The sequence below is a fragment of the Thunnus thynnus genome, chromosome 18, assembly GCF_963924715.1.
Source record: "Thunnus thynnus chromosome 18, fThuThy2.1, whole genome shotgun sequence".
In the NCBI taxonomy this organism is placed as follows: domain Eukaryota; kingdom Metazoa; phylum Chordata; class Actinopteri; order Scombriformes; family Scombridae; genus Thunnus; species Thunnus thynnus.
In genome coordinates this window covers 8,685,105-8,701,283 of record NC_089534.1, presented here as the reverse complement: position 1 = coordinate 8,701,283, position 16,179 = coordinate 8,685,105, and the positions used below count along the sequence as shown (strand labels likewise).

Below are 16,179 nucleotides of genomic sequence, written 5' to 3'. Positions count from 1 at the left end.
GTGGCTGGGGTTCAAACCCGGGACCTTCTTGCTGTAGGGCAACAATGAGCCACTGTGCTCACATAAGACTGGGGTTCATGCATTCACATATAAAGCCATGCATGGTCAGGCACCTGAGTACATCTGTGACCTCTTTATATCACCAGCAGGTCACTGAGGTTATCTGACCAGTGCTTACTGGTTGTTGATCGTGCCTTTGAAATTGTGGCTCCAACATTGTGGATCGGTCTTCCACTGGACATACGATCTGTGGTCTCTGTTGACACATTTAAAAAGCAGCTGAAGACTCATTTATTCAAACTGGCCTTTGTCTCACCTCATGCTGTCTAGTGTTTGTAATTCTGTGTGTTTTTAAGGTCTTTTGTTGCTTATGTTTTATTGTTTTCTTCGTTTTCTGTATTTATGGTCTTATTTTTAAAGTCCCCCTCCACTCAAAAATATATTTTTCTTCTTGTTTCTACAGTTGAATGTTTGAGATTCATTTTACAGTGTGCAGAGTTTGACACTAAAAGGCTGTTTTCACATTCATCTGCTGAAAGTGGAAAGTTTCTCTGAGCTCATTGCTCTGTGAAAGATGCTATACTAAATAAACTTTACTAAATTACTCACACTAAATCGGTTTTATCTGTTTGTTTGTTTGTTTGTTTGTTTTTTTTAAAAAGCCTAATGATTTTATGATTCATTTGTTTTTATTTTGCTACCTTTCTGAGGCAATTTGTAATGTGGATTCTGATATTATTATTATTATTATTATTATTATTATTAGTAGTAGTAGTAGTAGTAGTAGTAGTAGTGTAGTAGTAGTAGTAGTAGTATTTGAATAAGGTATTGTAAACACAGCAATCTTCTTCTTCTTCTGCTTCTGCTTCTGCTTCTTCTTCTTCTTCTTCTTCTTCTTCTTCTTCTTTAGTGTTCATTGGCGGTTGGCAAACCAGCTTTATTACCGCCACCAACTGGACTGGAGTGTGGAGCAAGAGATTATGAAGGAAATAAAAAAAAACAACCCTCTATATTCTTTTAGCTGAATCAATTTCTTTTATTAAACACAGAAATGCACGGAGTTTGGATGAGTGCTTTGATCGTAGGGGGCTGTGACAGTCATCAGTCCTCCTGCAGGGGGCAGCACGCAGCACTTTGACCCTCTGCGTCCTTCCGCTCTGACACCGGAAGTGCGTCACCAGTTGACCACCGCTGCCATTTGGGAACCTGCGTGTTTATTGTTCAGTCGTCTAATTTTCACATCAAAAACACTTCATCATGGCTATGCAAGCAGCGAAACGCGCTAATGTAAGTTCTGGCTAGTTGGCGGTTTATTCTGTGATATATGTAGCTTTTAATAGCAGCTTGGTTAGGCTAGTAGCTTAGCATAGCATACGGTTAGCTACTTAGCTCGCTAACGAAGTGAAAACAAACACAAGGCTTATTATTAACTTTTGTTTAAAAGCATTCTTTCTTCTTTATTAAGACCACCATACAGTTTAACAGAGACTTACTGTAGTATTTGTCATCTGGTTTTAGAAATGTGGCAACACCTAACGTTAACGTTATCAGCGCCTGGAGATCAATAACGTGTTAAGATTATTGGTTATTAGTTTGTCCATACGATATTTAGGGACTTGATGAGTTTTAAATGAAACAGACAGATATGTTATATGGTCCATTATCGTTTTACTAAGAAGCGAATTCAATAATTAAACAAAATTGAACGACGCTGAAGTTAGCTTCCGGTTCAGGGTTATGAGAAACATAAATAATGATATTTAGCGGCTGATTCTCCGTTTTTGCACCAGTTACATTTGTAAAAAAAAATGTTAGACGCCTTACTAAAAGCCTGGCTAAGCTGTTTAAACCTTCTTTCAGATTTGTGAAACCTTTATTTTGCTTATTAAAATAGGGAAAAGGGCGATTTCACTGCTTTTTCCCCCCTTTCAGGCCACAGTAGACCAGGTCCAGATCAAAAACCACCATACTTAGACCCGTCAAATTAGGACTACATTAACAAGGAGACTCCAGAGAGTCATTAAAACACAGTTTCAGGTTTGTGAAACCTTAATTCTACACGTGAAAACTGAAAACATCTAGTCTAATGTGGTCTGGGTGGAGAAATATCAGTGAAATCACCCTTTTTTCAGTTTTTACAGATAGACTAAAGGTTTCACAAATCTGAACTGCATTTTTTCACAAGTGTACGTCGTGAAAAAACAGAATCAGCCGCTAAATATCATTATTTATGTTTCCCTTAACTTTCCCCTTAACCCTGAATCGGAAGCTAACTTCAGTGTTGTCAAAGTTGAAGCCATTGCGTTACCACAACGCTCTTAAATGAATGTTTTGAGTAGATTAAGAAACACTGTAAATTCATGTGAATGGTTTGTACTTGTACTTGTTGCCTTATCAGTGATTGTGACGTGTTGTTTGGTTATCAAAGGTTAATATTGTACCCTCACTCATCTCTATTTTAACATCTACAGTATTTCTAACAGTACCTTTAACTCATCTGTCTTTCTTGCTGTCGCTGCAGATACGATTACCTCCCGAGGTCAACAGAATCCTTTACATCAGGAACCTTCCTTATAAGATCACAGCAGAGGAAATGTATGACATCTTTGGGAAATACGGGCCAATACGTCAAATCAGAACGTAAGTATTCACACTTTGTAGATTCCTGCATAGTTTGTATGAGCCAAAGGACTGAAAGTGTAGTGGCAACTGCTGACTTTGTGTATGTGTTGAGATATGTGGGTAATAGAATCAGAATCCGATTTATTCGCTAAGTAGCAAGTGCAAGGAATTCAATTTGGTTCAGATGTCAACAGAAAAAGCAATAAACATGAATACAAACAGAGTAAGAAAGAGATGGACAGTAAAAGATTCTGTGTAGTCGGGGTGGACTATGTGAATATTGACATGATAAAAACTATGTATGTGCAAAAAAGCTGAATATAAAGTATGAATACCAATGTTATATTAATTTGAGTGTTAATTTGAGAAATGACCTAACCTGCTTCTGTTGCATATGCATATATATATATATATATATATATATATATATATATCCCAGGTCTTGTAATCAGTTCCTGTGTGTTGTGTTTCTGTTGTTGTTGTCTTCTCAGAGGGAACACGCCAGAAACAAGAGGAACAGCATATGTGGTTTATGAAGACATCTTCGATGCCAAAAACGCCTGCGACCATCTCTCAGGCTTCAACGTCTGCAACCGTTACCTGGTGGTTCTCTACTACAATGCAAACAGAGTACGTATGAGCTTCAAAGCATATGTAGGTTTGGTCAGGTTGAAGGGCAGGAAGTAAATGCTTGTATTTTCAGTTACATGTGGAATATGATTAAGGAAATGAAACCAAAGGATTATAAGCTTTAAGTTTTATTTTGGGAAATTCTGAACACATACCCTTTCTGCCATCATTCCAAAGTTAATGAACTTTTCTGTTTTATCAACGTTCTTCGCAGGCTTTCCAGAAAATGGACACAAAGAAGAAAGAGGAACAGCTGAAGCTCCTAAAAGAGAAATATGGCATCAACACAGATCCTCCAAAGTAGCATTCTGGAAACCCCCCCTCTCCCCTCATGTCCTGACTTTTTTCTTTTTATCTGTACAAACCTCACGTGTTGCTTTGTTAATTCTGGTGATAATTTACTGATACAGTTGTGAAAATATGTTTGGCCTTTTTTTTTTTTCATTATTTTATTCATATGAGGAGTTAGACGATAGGTGCAAACATTCTGGTTAGACTTGCAGCATTTGAGTTAATGTCTCGGCTGTTTGTCATGCCAGTCAAAGAATGATGTTTCTCAAAACTCTCCTGTCAGTTTGATTTGTATAATAAGACTTCAGATTCGTGACGTTCCTCTCAAATTGATTTACAAGTGGGACAAACTCTCAGCAAGTTTTATAAGGACTTATATAGTGACTGGTCATAGTTTTTGCACCCTGAAGTTTATCTTCTCTGTAAAATAAATGTTCTTTTTCTAAAAGCTTTTGTGTCCTTCATTTTACATACTGTAGATGTAATGAAGTGGAAATGCTGTCCTCTGTGAACCCATTTACATCTATAGGCAGTATGCATTTTCCACATTTTCCACAGGGGGATCGGGGGATCGCCCAATTCTTAGTTTGCCTGGAGCTTCAAATAGATTGTGATGATGCGGTCCCTGGGGTCGTCACGGTGCTGTCGCTGCTCTCATTGTGCTGTAATTTGTGTGTGAGGATGAGCCTTCATATGAACTGTGGCACCGTGCCAAAGAATCACTGGATAAACATGGCCTGCTTTTTCACTCATTTCCCCTGAAACCCTCTTTTTTTTTTTTTTTGTAATTGCGAGTTATCATATTCCCGCAAATTGACTCAAATCAAGTTTTGATGGAAAGTAATCTCAAGTGACTTACCTGGTCTTGTTTAAAATGCTTTGATGTGATGTTGATAGGGGACACGAACAGCTGTACCTCTGAAAATGAAATCTATAATTCAACAGTGACATCTGGTGGTTTCACAAGGACATTACGTCAGATGTGCCTCCCAATAAGCAGTGCTTCAGTATAATCCGTGCAACGCTGACATATTCATCTCTTTTATCCCTCATTACACTGTAAAAAGAAGGTAACAACAAGGTTTGACAGAAGGCTACACCAAAAGTGTGGTCATTTATCAGGTTATCAAGTTAAGTGTCACAAAATTGTAAAGAGAACAGCTTCTTCAAAGATTATCAATACTGCTACAAGAGGTAGTTTAACCAATATTATTCCTCTATCTAGAGCTCCAGAAAAAACACATTTTTATACCCTGCTGCAGTTGTTGAGGCTCTCTGAAGCAACAGCAGACTGAGAGGTGTTTTAAACTTTTGGTAAAGAAATGGTTGATGAAAAATCAAAAGTTTGTTTTTGCTTGTTCGTAGAACTCAATAACTTGTTTGTTGGAGTGTTTTGTTATTGCATGTGTTTTAACCTGTCTTGCCTGACTTAAATATCAGCCGTCTCACCTCTTTTCCCTTTAGAGAGGGTTAGGGTTAGGCTTCTTATCAATCATCAATCAAACTTTATTCATACAGTATCTTTCAAACAAATCAAATTCAGTGTTACCTCTGATAAAAGTACCAAAAGTAGAGCTGGAACAAATAGCCAATCAACAGAAAATTAACCAGCAACTCTTGTTAAACGATCAATTAAGTCATTTTTCAAGTAAAAAGGACCAAATATTATCTATTTCCAGCTTCTTAATTGTAAGGTTATATTGCTTTTCTTTGTTTTACATGATAGTGAACCAATTTTTTTTGAGTTTTTGACTGTTGGTTGGACAAAACAAGACATTTCAGGACAATTTTTCCCCATTTTCTGACATGTTAACGTACTTGTTAGGCAAAAAAATTAACCCTGTGAGTGTTATGTTATTGTATATAGTATATATTAATATGTATGAATGTAGCTAGTGAAGGTAGAGTTCATTTTACCTGATTTATATTCTGTCGGGGTAGTTTAATCCATAATAAGCCATCATATTTTATAAACTGATCATATTGTTGTGTTCATAAAATCAGTCAGATAAATGTAGTGAAGTAAAAAGTACAATATTTCCCTCTTGAGTGTAGTGTGTAGTGTGGTGCAGTAGGAGTCTGAAGTAACACAAAATGGAAATATTCAGTTGTTTACTTAAGCGCGCTACTTGAGTAAATGTATTTTCCAACACTGAGAGTCACTTATGATAATAATATGATAATATGATCCACTTGTGTTCTGCCAGCGGTCTCGATGTAGCTCTACATCTGAGAAGATAATCAGTTGAGTCAGCAGACCAGACAACAGCCCATAGAGTTCCTTTTATTAGATTAAATCACAACACAGGGAGTAGTGCAGCCATGTCGTCAGGGACACAATACATGCTACAAAAGAATCCTTGTACACGGTTGCCTTTGCTTACATTTGGTATCTTGATCGTAATAGCAATAATAGTAATAACAGAGTTGTAATTAGAAACATTGTCTGGCCAAAGATGTTCATGTAAAGAAGTTCAGATTACAAACTGACAGGGAGGGAGGGGGGAGGGGGGGGAGACAAGCCACGCTGCTGAGAAATGACGATGGACTGGGTATGCTGGGATCTTTATTGCGATACTGTGTATAATAACACATCACATCTCCTTCAGCTCATTAAAACACTGCAGTATTTAATGCAGGTTGGATAGTGTCTGCGGTGCTTTCAGACAGGGCCGGCTAAACTTATTTAAAGATAAAAAGTGGGGCTTCCAGGTCATTTCCAAATCATTTCTCAGGAGGTACCACGCTTGACTGAACTTCTCTACATCTACTACGCATCAGTACGTGTACAATGTGTGAGAGAAGGGAGTAAAAAAGTACAAAAAGATTGACTGATCGGTAAGAGAGAAATACTTTTAAGGGTTGGGGTGGGATGCAAATCGTCCGACCTACTAAACAAGTGGCTTTACAGTGAGGGCTATCCTCTAGTGTACAATGAAATGCCATTCACTGCTCCTCTCAACTACTTTAGCACTCATTTACTTCCACTGAAAAAGACAAACAAGAATGAGTTAAAATGCTGCACAGGCCTTATTTCTGCTCTTCTTTCACACTCAAAGAGTCTAAAAAAAAAAAAAAACCTCCTCTGATTTCATCGTTTTGATATGCAACCTGCAGGCTAATTTAAAAAGAGGATGTGACGGTGACATATAGGTTAAAACTTAGTTTGATAACAATGCTTAGAACCTCTCCAACTATACATGAATACGTTTTTTTTCTTCTTCTTCTTTCTACTCTAATTGAACTCCAGCTAAAAGGGAAGCATTCATTCATTCTCCAGAGAGAATCCAGATTTAAATGTTTGATCTCGTTTGCCTCCAGCCCCTTTGCTTCTAAGTCAAAAATTTTTATCAATTTAGCTCTTTTATTTGTCTCTGCTGCTGGCTCGAAAATGATAGATTCCTCCACATTCAACTAATTTGTAATGAGATAGAGTGTCTAGATGCACAGGGGCATGGGGTTTAAGTTCTTAGCAACATATACTACAGCTAGTCTACGAGGAAACATGCTCCCACAGTTAAAGCAGTCAAAAGAAAATGTCTCGACAGATCACAAAAATTACATCCCATATGACAATACTTGCAGAAGGACCTACTGCAATGTGATTTTTTTTTTTTTAAATCCCCCTATTCAGTAAAAATCTTTTCTCACAAGTGTCAGCGCGCTGCTTTGATAAGGCTTTCTGTCTTCCATTACAGGATGCAAAATGAGGAGATTTTTTAAGGCAGAACCTAAAGGCATGCAAATTAACTACATTTACTTTTTTATTTATTTATTTTTTTTACCGACAGTACAAGCATGTTTCGGAAGGAAAAGTTGGACAAATCCATCTCTTTGTATATCTAGAGCTAATATTTGAGACGATGGATAAGAGTGTCTTATTTGGAGGCAGATACATTATCATAGGAATTTGGTTCGGTTGACATTACTCAGTATTATGAAACACATACAGCTAGCGTCAGTAAACTTGGAACAATAAATAGAGTAGCGGCAAATTCAACGTAGCACATCACTGATGCGCAAGCTCCAGTAGAACGAAACTGTATGGAAAATACTTTGCACACTTCACATTTTGGCAGTTGATCTTTAAATAATTTAAATATATATTCATATTTATATATCTATATATATATTATTTGTGCGTGGTGTTGTAGTGAGAGATTGTGTGTGTGTGTGTGTGTGTGTGTGTGTGTGTGTTTGTGTAGTGCGAGTGTGCACCTGCAACTCTTGCACTCGCTCACTGTTTGTATGTTGTGTGTAGATCTTTTTATAGCAAATAACATTCTCATGCACACGAGTGTTTCAAACACAAGAAGCAGATCCATTGAAAGGTAGTCCAAGCATATTAATTTTTTTTTTTCAGTGGAAATAGCTGCAAACTGAATGGAAGATGAAATTCTTTCTGTGCAGTCCGTGGCGGCTGGTGGAGCGCTCCGCTCGCCCTCCGGCTTATTTCTGGAGGTCACACTGCAGGAGTAATACGATGGACGGGTCGCTCTTGGCCGCCTCTTTGAACTCCTCCAGCGAGATCTGGTCGTCGTTATTCTTATCCATCTTGGAGAAGATCTTGTCCACCCTCTGCTCGGGCGTCAGGCCGTCCTCGTTCATTTTCATCATGATCACCGTGCCCACCATCTTGTAGATCGCCTGCAGGCAGAGAAAGAGAGCAGATTAAATCCCAGTTCCATTAACGGCGTCCGCGTTTCCCTCACAAGGAAAAACACTTTTAGTGAAATGAGACATCTCTTTCTCTAAACCATTATCTGAAGGGACGTCAGTTTCTCACAGCAGGAGCACAGCCAGCTTCAACTGTTCAGTTATTATATTATAGTTATTTGCACGAATAATATGATGGATGCACACTAACTGCGCCTACGCGATGAGTTCTTTTTATTGATGTCCTCCCACATGACAAAACAGACATTTGCATTGCATTTCGCCTCTTGACAAGCATCCACACATCCATTAAAACCTGCACAGATCAGTCAAGCCACAGTTTTTGAGTGGACTCATTGCTCCGATGTTGAAAGCACATGAACCTTTTCTACTGGCAGCAGCTGTTTTTTAATTTATGAAATATGTCTGTCTGCATTTATACATATTGTAAAATCAATATTTAATTTGTTTAATTACATAATTTAATCATTATTTATTAAAGTTATGAGTACAATGTTATATAATTTGTAGAAATAATTTAGTAGCTTAAACTTTTTAGCGAAATGGAAATGATCTCATGTACATATATCTCACATTAAATTAAAGTAAGTAAATGCAAATGACAGACACAGACAGATAATTAAACATGTTCATTACTGAATAACAAAAAACTCTCCTCCTCTTCCTGATTATATTATAAACCATAATACAGAGAGGAAGAACCCCAATTGCCTCGTCTTGCTTATGTTTGTTTCATCATATTTGTGTTTATGAATAATTTGTATCTTGTCAAGGTGCTGCGGGCTCAAAACTGAGCCCTGTACTGTATAACCTTTAACTAACTGCAAAAAAATAAATTAAAAAAATCAAAAGTGCTACATTCATGTGACTCAGCAGGTTAAAACATCATACAAGGCATGTTGCAGTGAAGGAGAGCCTTAAAGACATAGTTTGACATTTTGGGAAATCAGCTTATTCACGTTCTTGCCGAGAGTTAGATGAGAAGATAGACACCACTCTCTTGTTTGTCTGTTAAATATGAAGCTACAGCTAGCAGCTAGGTTAGCTTAGCTTAGCACAAAGACTGGAAACAGGGGGAAACAGTTAGCCTGGTTCTGTCCAAAGGTGGTGATATCTGCCTACCAGCACCTCTGCTCACCGATTAACATGTTATATCTTGTTTGTTTAATCCATAAAAAAAACTGAGCCAGACTAGCTGTTTCCCCTTGTTTCCAGTACTTCTTTGTGCTAAACTAGGTTTACTGGCTGCTGGATTTAGTTTAATGTGGCATTCATGCGGTGTCGGAATAATTGGAAAGTTGATGACGACTTCCTAAAAGTTGACATGATATATGCAGAAACATGTAGGTCGTGAGTAAATGTTTGGTTGATGGCAAGAAACTTTTTACTAATTCACGTATTGCATATTGATTTTTTGTTCACATGTAATTTGTAATATGGTATTAGGTTGTAACTGTTAGTTGCTGTCCATGAAGAGTGACCTAGATTAGTTAGAAAAGTAAATTATTAGCATTAACCTGATAACAAGTCAAGTAAAGCAATGTTTTAGTGGTTGTAGGGAAAGTACTGGTGCAGCAACAAGTCTGGGACAAAATACAACACGTCTTCTTTGTAGCGTCCATGTTGTTTCCACATTATGACTTAAAAGCTCATGAACACACCAAAGTCGGAACAACGGCTTCCCAACTCGGGAAATGGGACCATCTGAGGAGCACGTGAATGCAGCATTACCTTACAGACATTAGAGAGCTATCAATCTTCTTATCTAACTTGACTGAGAAAATAACAAATTGCATCCCTTTAACTCCCGTCTGATTATTCTTTGCTGTCATACCTCGATGATCTCCAGCATCTCCACCCGTGTGATCTTGCCGTCTCCGTCCAGGTCGTACATGTTGAAGGCCCAGTTGAGTTTCTGCTCGAAGCTGCCTCGTGACGTGATGGACAACGCGCAGATGAACTCTCTGAAGTCGATGGTGCCATCGCCATTCTTGTCGAAGGTCCTGAAGGCATGCTGGGCAAACTTGGACGCGTCACCGTAAGGGAAGAACTAGAAGGAAGAAGACAGAGGGTGTAAGGTATAGTTCCTCATGAGGCAGAGTGACGCAGATCATGTTTCATATATAAAACTTCAGTAGAAATAAATGGGGTCAATTCAGATTTTGCCAGTTTTTGCCTTGAAGTGGCACATTAATAAAAACAGGAGGAGGTCATTTGGGGACATAATGACAAAGAATAATTTGCATTTAAATCAATGCACATTCATTACCCTCAGTAATTAGGTGACCTTTGATTTCCTGTTCTCATCCAATGCTTTAAAGCGCCACTGTTGCAAATTAGATTCAATTAGATTAGATTCAGTTTTATTGTCATTGTGCAGAGCACAGATACAGTATTCTTTTACAGATGAGTGCAGGAAAGTAAGTGCTACAGCATAAGTGATGCTATATCTTCCAATATGTACAGTGATGGACAGTGGAGAGTTACAATATACAAATATTATATATGTAAATATTTTAGATACATAGTGGACAGTGTTAGAGAATAAGAATGTACAGTATGAACAGCATATGTACCTTTGGTTAAGTATGCAGAGTATAAACAACATGTGTATAGTTGGTTGTATGTACAGTAACATTATTTGAACAGATGTGCAAAATATGAACAGTGCAAATTATATGCTCATTAAAGTACTGTAAATTGTGCAGTAATGAGTGTAATGATGCTATTAGACTGGTGGTGCAGAGTTCAGCAGGGTCAAAGCCTCAGGGATCAGGAAAGAAGCTCTTTCTGAGCCTACTGGTGCGGAAGCGGAGGCTCCTGTAATGACTGCTGGATGGGAGGAGGGTGAAAAGTCCATGGTTAGGTTGAGAGACATCCTTGATGATGTTTCTCGCCCTCCCCAGGCAGCACGCCACGCAGCCAGGTGCTGAACCTCATCCCCATAGGCCATCTCATCGTCACCTTTGTTCAGACATACCACCGTGGTGTCATCTGCAAACTCAGTCATGTCACCCATGACTGAGTTCCTGTCTATGGCTCAAACACCATAGTCAAGTTTGCATATGACACCACGGTGGTATGTCTGATCAGAGGTGACGATGAGATGGCCGACAGGGATGAGGTTCAGCACCTGGCTGCGTGGTGGGGAGGGCGAGAAACATCAAGGAGTACAGAGGAGGGCTCAGCACGCAGCCTTGTGGCACCCCGGTTGTCTCACTTAACAGACTGGGATCCAGTTGCAGAGGGATGTGATGATACCAATCTGGCTAAGCTTGGAGGGGATCACAGTGTTAAATGATGCACTGGAGTCAATGAACACCATTCTGTGTTTGTGACTGTCCAAGTGGGTCAGGGCAGAGTTGAGTGCCGTGGTGATGGCATTATCTGTTGACCTTTTGTAGCAGTGGGCAAACTGGTGTGAGCCCAGTGTAGTAGGCAGACAGGATTTCAGTCTCTAGAAGCATTTGGCAATGATGGGGTGAGTGCGACAGGATGGAAGTCATTCAGGTCCGTAGCAGCGTTGATGTCTGTGATTGACTGTATATCATGCCACTTGCACCAGGGGTCAGAGGAGTTGAAGTGCTCTTCAATCTGCTGTTTATAACAATGTTTAGCCTGTGAGGTTCTCCTCCTCAGGTTGGCCCTGGCTGAGCTCTAAGTCTCCAGACCTGAAGGCGAACCTCTGTTCATCCAGGGCTTCTGATTTGATCAAATATTATCATTGCTCTGTGAATTCGTATGTATATGTGTGTATGTATGAAATTCTAGTAGCAATGTAGTTTTACTGATCCGTGAAGGTAAGTAATCTTTTCTCTTAGGCCCTATACAGGAAGGTCAGGGTCTCAGAGTCTCCTTCCTGACATATTGGGCTTAAATATGAGTCCTCCAGTAAGAGGACGCCTCCCTACTCACAACTTCACCTTGAAGCACTCTCCTGCTGCGTCTGTATGCAGATTTGACATGTTATGATTTTACAGCCCATGAAATCTGTAAAATACAGGTCGTCAACTTGAGGCTAAAGAAACTCAGCTTTGATGGCTCCTGTGGGGCTGTCAAATCGATATTCTCACTGCGTTACTATCAAATTTAAACTTGGCACAGGATTTAAATTGCCTGTCTGTTTTACTCCAATTTCCAAATGGGCTGCAACAACAGTTATCAATTACCATGGATTAAACTCGATTAATCGATTGTTTTGTCTATTAAGTGCCAGACTGTGATAAAAAAAAGCTAACAAAAACAAAATACTTAATAATTGAGAAGTTGGAAATAGGAAATATTGAAATGAAAAATGACGATTATCGATGATCAAAATAATTGCTGGTTATTTTTCTGTTGATTGACAAATTGATGAATCAACTGATTGTTTCAGCTCTAGATGACTGTGACTCGTTGATGGGTTGATCGTCTGAAGCCTTCAAGATCTCCAAATATATAAATATGTATAATAAAATGCATTTTCAATTTGATGTGACTGTGCAGACCAATACCGGGATTAAATGGGACAACAGTACTGGAGAATTTCTGAATTAAAATCAAACTAAAACCATGTAAAAACGGTCACAGGGTGAAAGTTAAATAGGTTAAAGCCAAACAATTTAATTTTTCCCCTCCCTTTGTAGGGAAGGATGTAGCAAAGATGGAATTTACTCGACCTTGATCTGTTTTTGTCCGATGAAGCCCAACTCTACTGTAAATAATTTAGTAAACGCTATGGATCAACTTTGTTCTCAGAATTGGCTAAAACTTAAACCTCTCTGCATGTCGGAGGTTCAAGTCATCCATGTGATCGCTGCATCCCTGCTTAACATGTACACAAGGTCAGAGGTTAATGCAGTAACTCCGTGGATGACCGCTGAGCCCCTGCTCGGCTCATCATCCACTGTAGCCCGTGAGCCCTGTGGGTGGTTGCGAGAAGCCGAACGATTCATTAGACATAACCTTCCACTTGACCTCTCCAGTAAAAGTTCTAAGAGCCGATGGGTAATGTAAGCTGAGCGAGGCTGCTCTCCGAGGACTCGTGTAAACAAAAGAGAGCTGATGGCAAACCAAACAAACTGGACTGAATATCGTTGTGCTCTAAAATATTAAATTCAGTTTTATTATGTGAGGAAATAATTCCATAAAAAACAGTCCAGTCATGGTTGGATAAATATATAAACTGTAAATTCAACATCTTGATGGAAGATTGAAGTAAAGGACTCAAAGATAAAAAGAGAATCAGATGCTTTTGAACCTTGTGTTGCCCCTTTAGCTCTTGTTTGCTCAAACTTAGTGAACGCTGAAAGCATGAATTTGTTAAGTCAAGGCGAATCAAAGTAAATATCAACAGATCTGCTTGTACTGACATTTGCAGGTCTAAATAACGAGAAGGAGCTGAGGAACTAAACCTTTTCAAGATAAATTTAATAAGTGAGAAAGGTTTCTACCGTTAAATATCTCAAAGCTTCATTAATTGACTTTTTGGCCATTTGAGGGCAGTAGAAGCAAGCTGTAAACACGACATTGACATACTGTATTATCACCTTTTATTTACACATCCAGCAGACACAGAACATCGTTAGCATTCATTTCAAGTTGTGTTTCTGGCCATCTGATTAATGGTTTTATTCTCTTTTTAGTTCTGTTTTGTTCTCAAGCAACAATGAACGCAAATATCAAAATATGCCTTTTGATGCTAGGCAAGTATTATAGTTGTGTTTTGGGGCTTTTTCACTGAAACTGCCTGTAGCGGCCAAAAACAACACTGATGAGAGTGAATCAAAAAAGCAAAGTTGCGGCCGTAAAACTAAAACAATGACTTCAATTAAACACTGTAGAGCAGAGGGGAGCCGCTGTCAGGTTCTCTGTGGGTTCATCACTACAAGTCGAGCACATCACATTACATGTAATCATTTGATCTATTGCTACTTGAATAATATAAATTGTAGCAGTTTTCAACTTAAAAAAAAAAGAAGCCAGAACTTTCAGAGGAGTTGGAAAAAATGTGCTGCAGCTTCACGCAGCAATCAGTTGGAAGCACGTGTACTTTCGTTTCAGGCGGTACAAGCCTGTTCTACACTGTGTCCTTGCCCATGTGTGTAGCAGACAGTCTCATCACATGCAGAAAAAGGTGAGGACGCTGCCCCAGCCTCTCCTAAGAGTAACTGCTGCGGCACACAAACTGTCTGGAGTCACGACGGGGGGGGGGCAAGTTGAGGCCATGAATCCTAATGGGAAACGAGATGGATGCAATAGAATGGGGATAATGAAGGGGAGAGGTAGAAGAGTGACGCAGAGAGAACGAGGAGGAGGATAAAGGAGACAGGGTTAGACAGTGAAAGTCAGTTTGGATTGCAAGAACCGCCTCTTCTGTAATAAGGTCCCACCTGTGTAAATCCTGCTGCAGCAGCAAACCGATCAGACTGCAGTGCTCAGACAGGACGAGCAAAGAGATGAGGAGAGACAGAAGTATGAAAACAGAAAAGATGGAGGAGGGAACTAAAATGAGTGCGACAGAGATAGAGCTCATCCCCCACCCGCCTGTGAATCCAGGTCTCTATCTGCCCTCCTGCTCCGAAGAAGCCAAACTAATCTGAGGAGGGAAAACCCCTCGGGATGCAGGGCAAGTGCAAAGCTGCCAGGAATGCACAGGACACAATGCCTGATGCTTTTCTGCACAAATGCGACGTGGCTCCCTCCCACGAGCTCTGCCTCCTGACCCTGTATGGCCCTGCCTCGGCTCAGGCGCCCCGGCTCTGGAGGTGCAGGACAAGAAGGAGGCATGTGGACGGGACGACGTGGGAGAGTTGACGAGAGGAGAGAGGATTGAGGAGGAAACGTGTCACGGAAGTGATGTGGGGAGAAATGTTGAAGGGGGAGGGAAGGTATAAGGAGGGAAAAGAAAGCCGCTGTGGCCCCTTGACAATCTGGCAAGTTATGAAACACTTTATGTAAAAACAGAGAGGAGGAAGAAAGAGACAGAAAGTGGGACAGGGGGAGTGAGACTGTGTTTTTCTTTCCTGTTTCTGCTCAAAGCATTGAGACGTCAGAGAAGAACACAGCAACAGACAGGAAAGACAACAAAACCTTCACTAGATGGCACACGATTGCCATTTAACAACCAGAACGAGCCGGTCAGGACTGTTTCCTCGCCTTTACAGCTATGGATATTAGGCTGTTAACATTTCCATTAAGTCTTATTCCGATCTTGATTTGGCTCCCGTTTGCCGTTACGGCTGTTTGATATGGCTGTTTGGAGTCGGCCATCAAAGGACAGGCTGAATGCCAGACCATTTCTGTCCACTCAGGAAAGAGCCAGGCGGACAGGCACAGCTGGCTTAATAAAGGCTAATGTCACCATGTTCGTGTGTGCGAGGCCTGTTCTGTCGAACAGATAACCCAACCCCAACACACACACACACACACACACACCCAAAACACGCTGCTGTTAAGTGGAACATTAAAGCCTCCGTGATCAGCCTGCAAGCTGGCACTGGTGCTGATCCAAAAACTAGGAGAGGGATAGTCAGAGAGGTGGAGAAAAAAAAAGAAAAGAGGGAAAGAAGGAGGGAAATAGACAGCGAGAAAGAGACACACTTAAATAACGGCCTTTTCACACAAAAACAAAACAGCGACTGGCTGCAAGATCATAGAACAGATGAATATTGCAGCTCGAAACACTGCTGATGAGACGGCACAAAGACAGCAGTCATCAAACGAGAAGCTCATCAGTAATAAATGACAAAGTGTTTGGTTTGAAAATAACTTCCGAGTTAGGTAACAAGAGATGTTCAGCCGTGCGATCCAGATTTGTGTTTTTTTTTTTTATTAGTCGCCAGCTCGACAGATAACAGCTAAGCTGGACAGACATCTTGCAGCTTAAAAGCTTCCAGTGATGAGCTCGCGAGGGTCAGGATTTAAACGCGATGAAGATTTATTTACTATATGCACATTCTGTTGCAGTTCGGCGAGCTG

At 40.0% G+C, this 16,179-nt stretch overlaps 2 protein-coding genes across 3 annotated transcripts in view; one reads left to right on the top strand and one right to left on the bottom strand.

Moving 5' to 3' along the window:
* Positions 1-1,138: 1,138 nt before the first annotated feature.
* Positions 1,139-3,991, top strand: sf3b6 (splicing factor 3b, subunit 6). The gene is made up of 4 exons (XM_067573073.1): positions 1,139-1,287; positions 2,522-2,640; positions 3,114-3,252; positions 3,467-3,991. The coding sequence occupies exons 1-4, from the start codon at positions 1,258-1,260 to the stop codon at positions 3,554-3,556; spliced, it is 378 nt and encodes a 125-aa protein (XP_067429174.1). The 5' UTR covers positions 1,139-1,257; the 3' UTR covers positions 3,557-3,991.
* A 1,815-nt stretch (positions 3,992-5,806) lies between these two features.
* vsnl1a (visinin-like 1a) overlaps positions 5,807-16,179 on the bottom strand; it is a 42,317-nt gene continuing 31,944 nt past the window's right edge. For both annotated transcript variants that reach the window (XM_067573068.1, XM_067573066.1), the window contains exons 3-4: positions 10,055-10,270; positions 5,807-8,190 (exon numbers count right to left, since the gene is read on the bottom strand). In XM_067573068.1, the coding sequence (XP_067429169.1) occupies positions 7,993-8,190; positions 10,055-10,270 (414 nt within the window). In that variant the 3' untranslated portion in view covers positions 5,807-7,992. The remainder of the gene's footprint in view (positions 8,191-10,054; positions 10,271-16,179) is intronic.

What these genes read in the sequence shown, in the direction of transcription:
- sf3b6 (XM_067573073.1), top strand. Translation starts at nt 1,258, where the DNA reads ATGGCTATGCAAGCAGCGAAACGCGCTAAT. An exon ending in AAGCAGCGAAACGCGCTAAT is followed by an intron (nt 1,288 to 2,521) that starts GTAAGTTCTGGC and finishes CTGTCGCTGCAG; the next exon opens with ATACGATTACCTCCCGAGGT. An exon ending in CCAATACGTCAAATCAGAAC is followed by an intron (nt 2,641 to 3,113) that starts GTAAGTATTCAC and finishes TTGTCTTCTCAG; the next exon opens with AGGGAACACGCCAGAAACAA.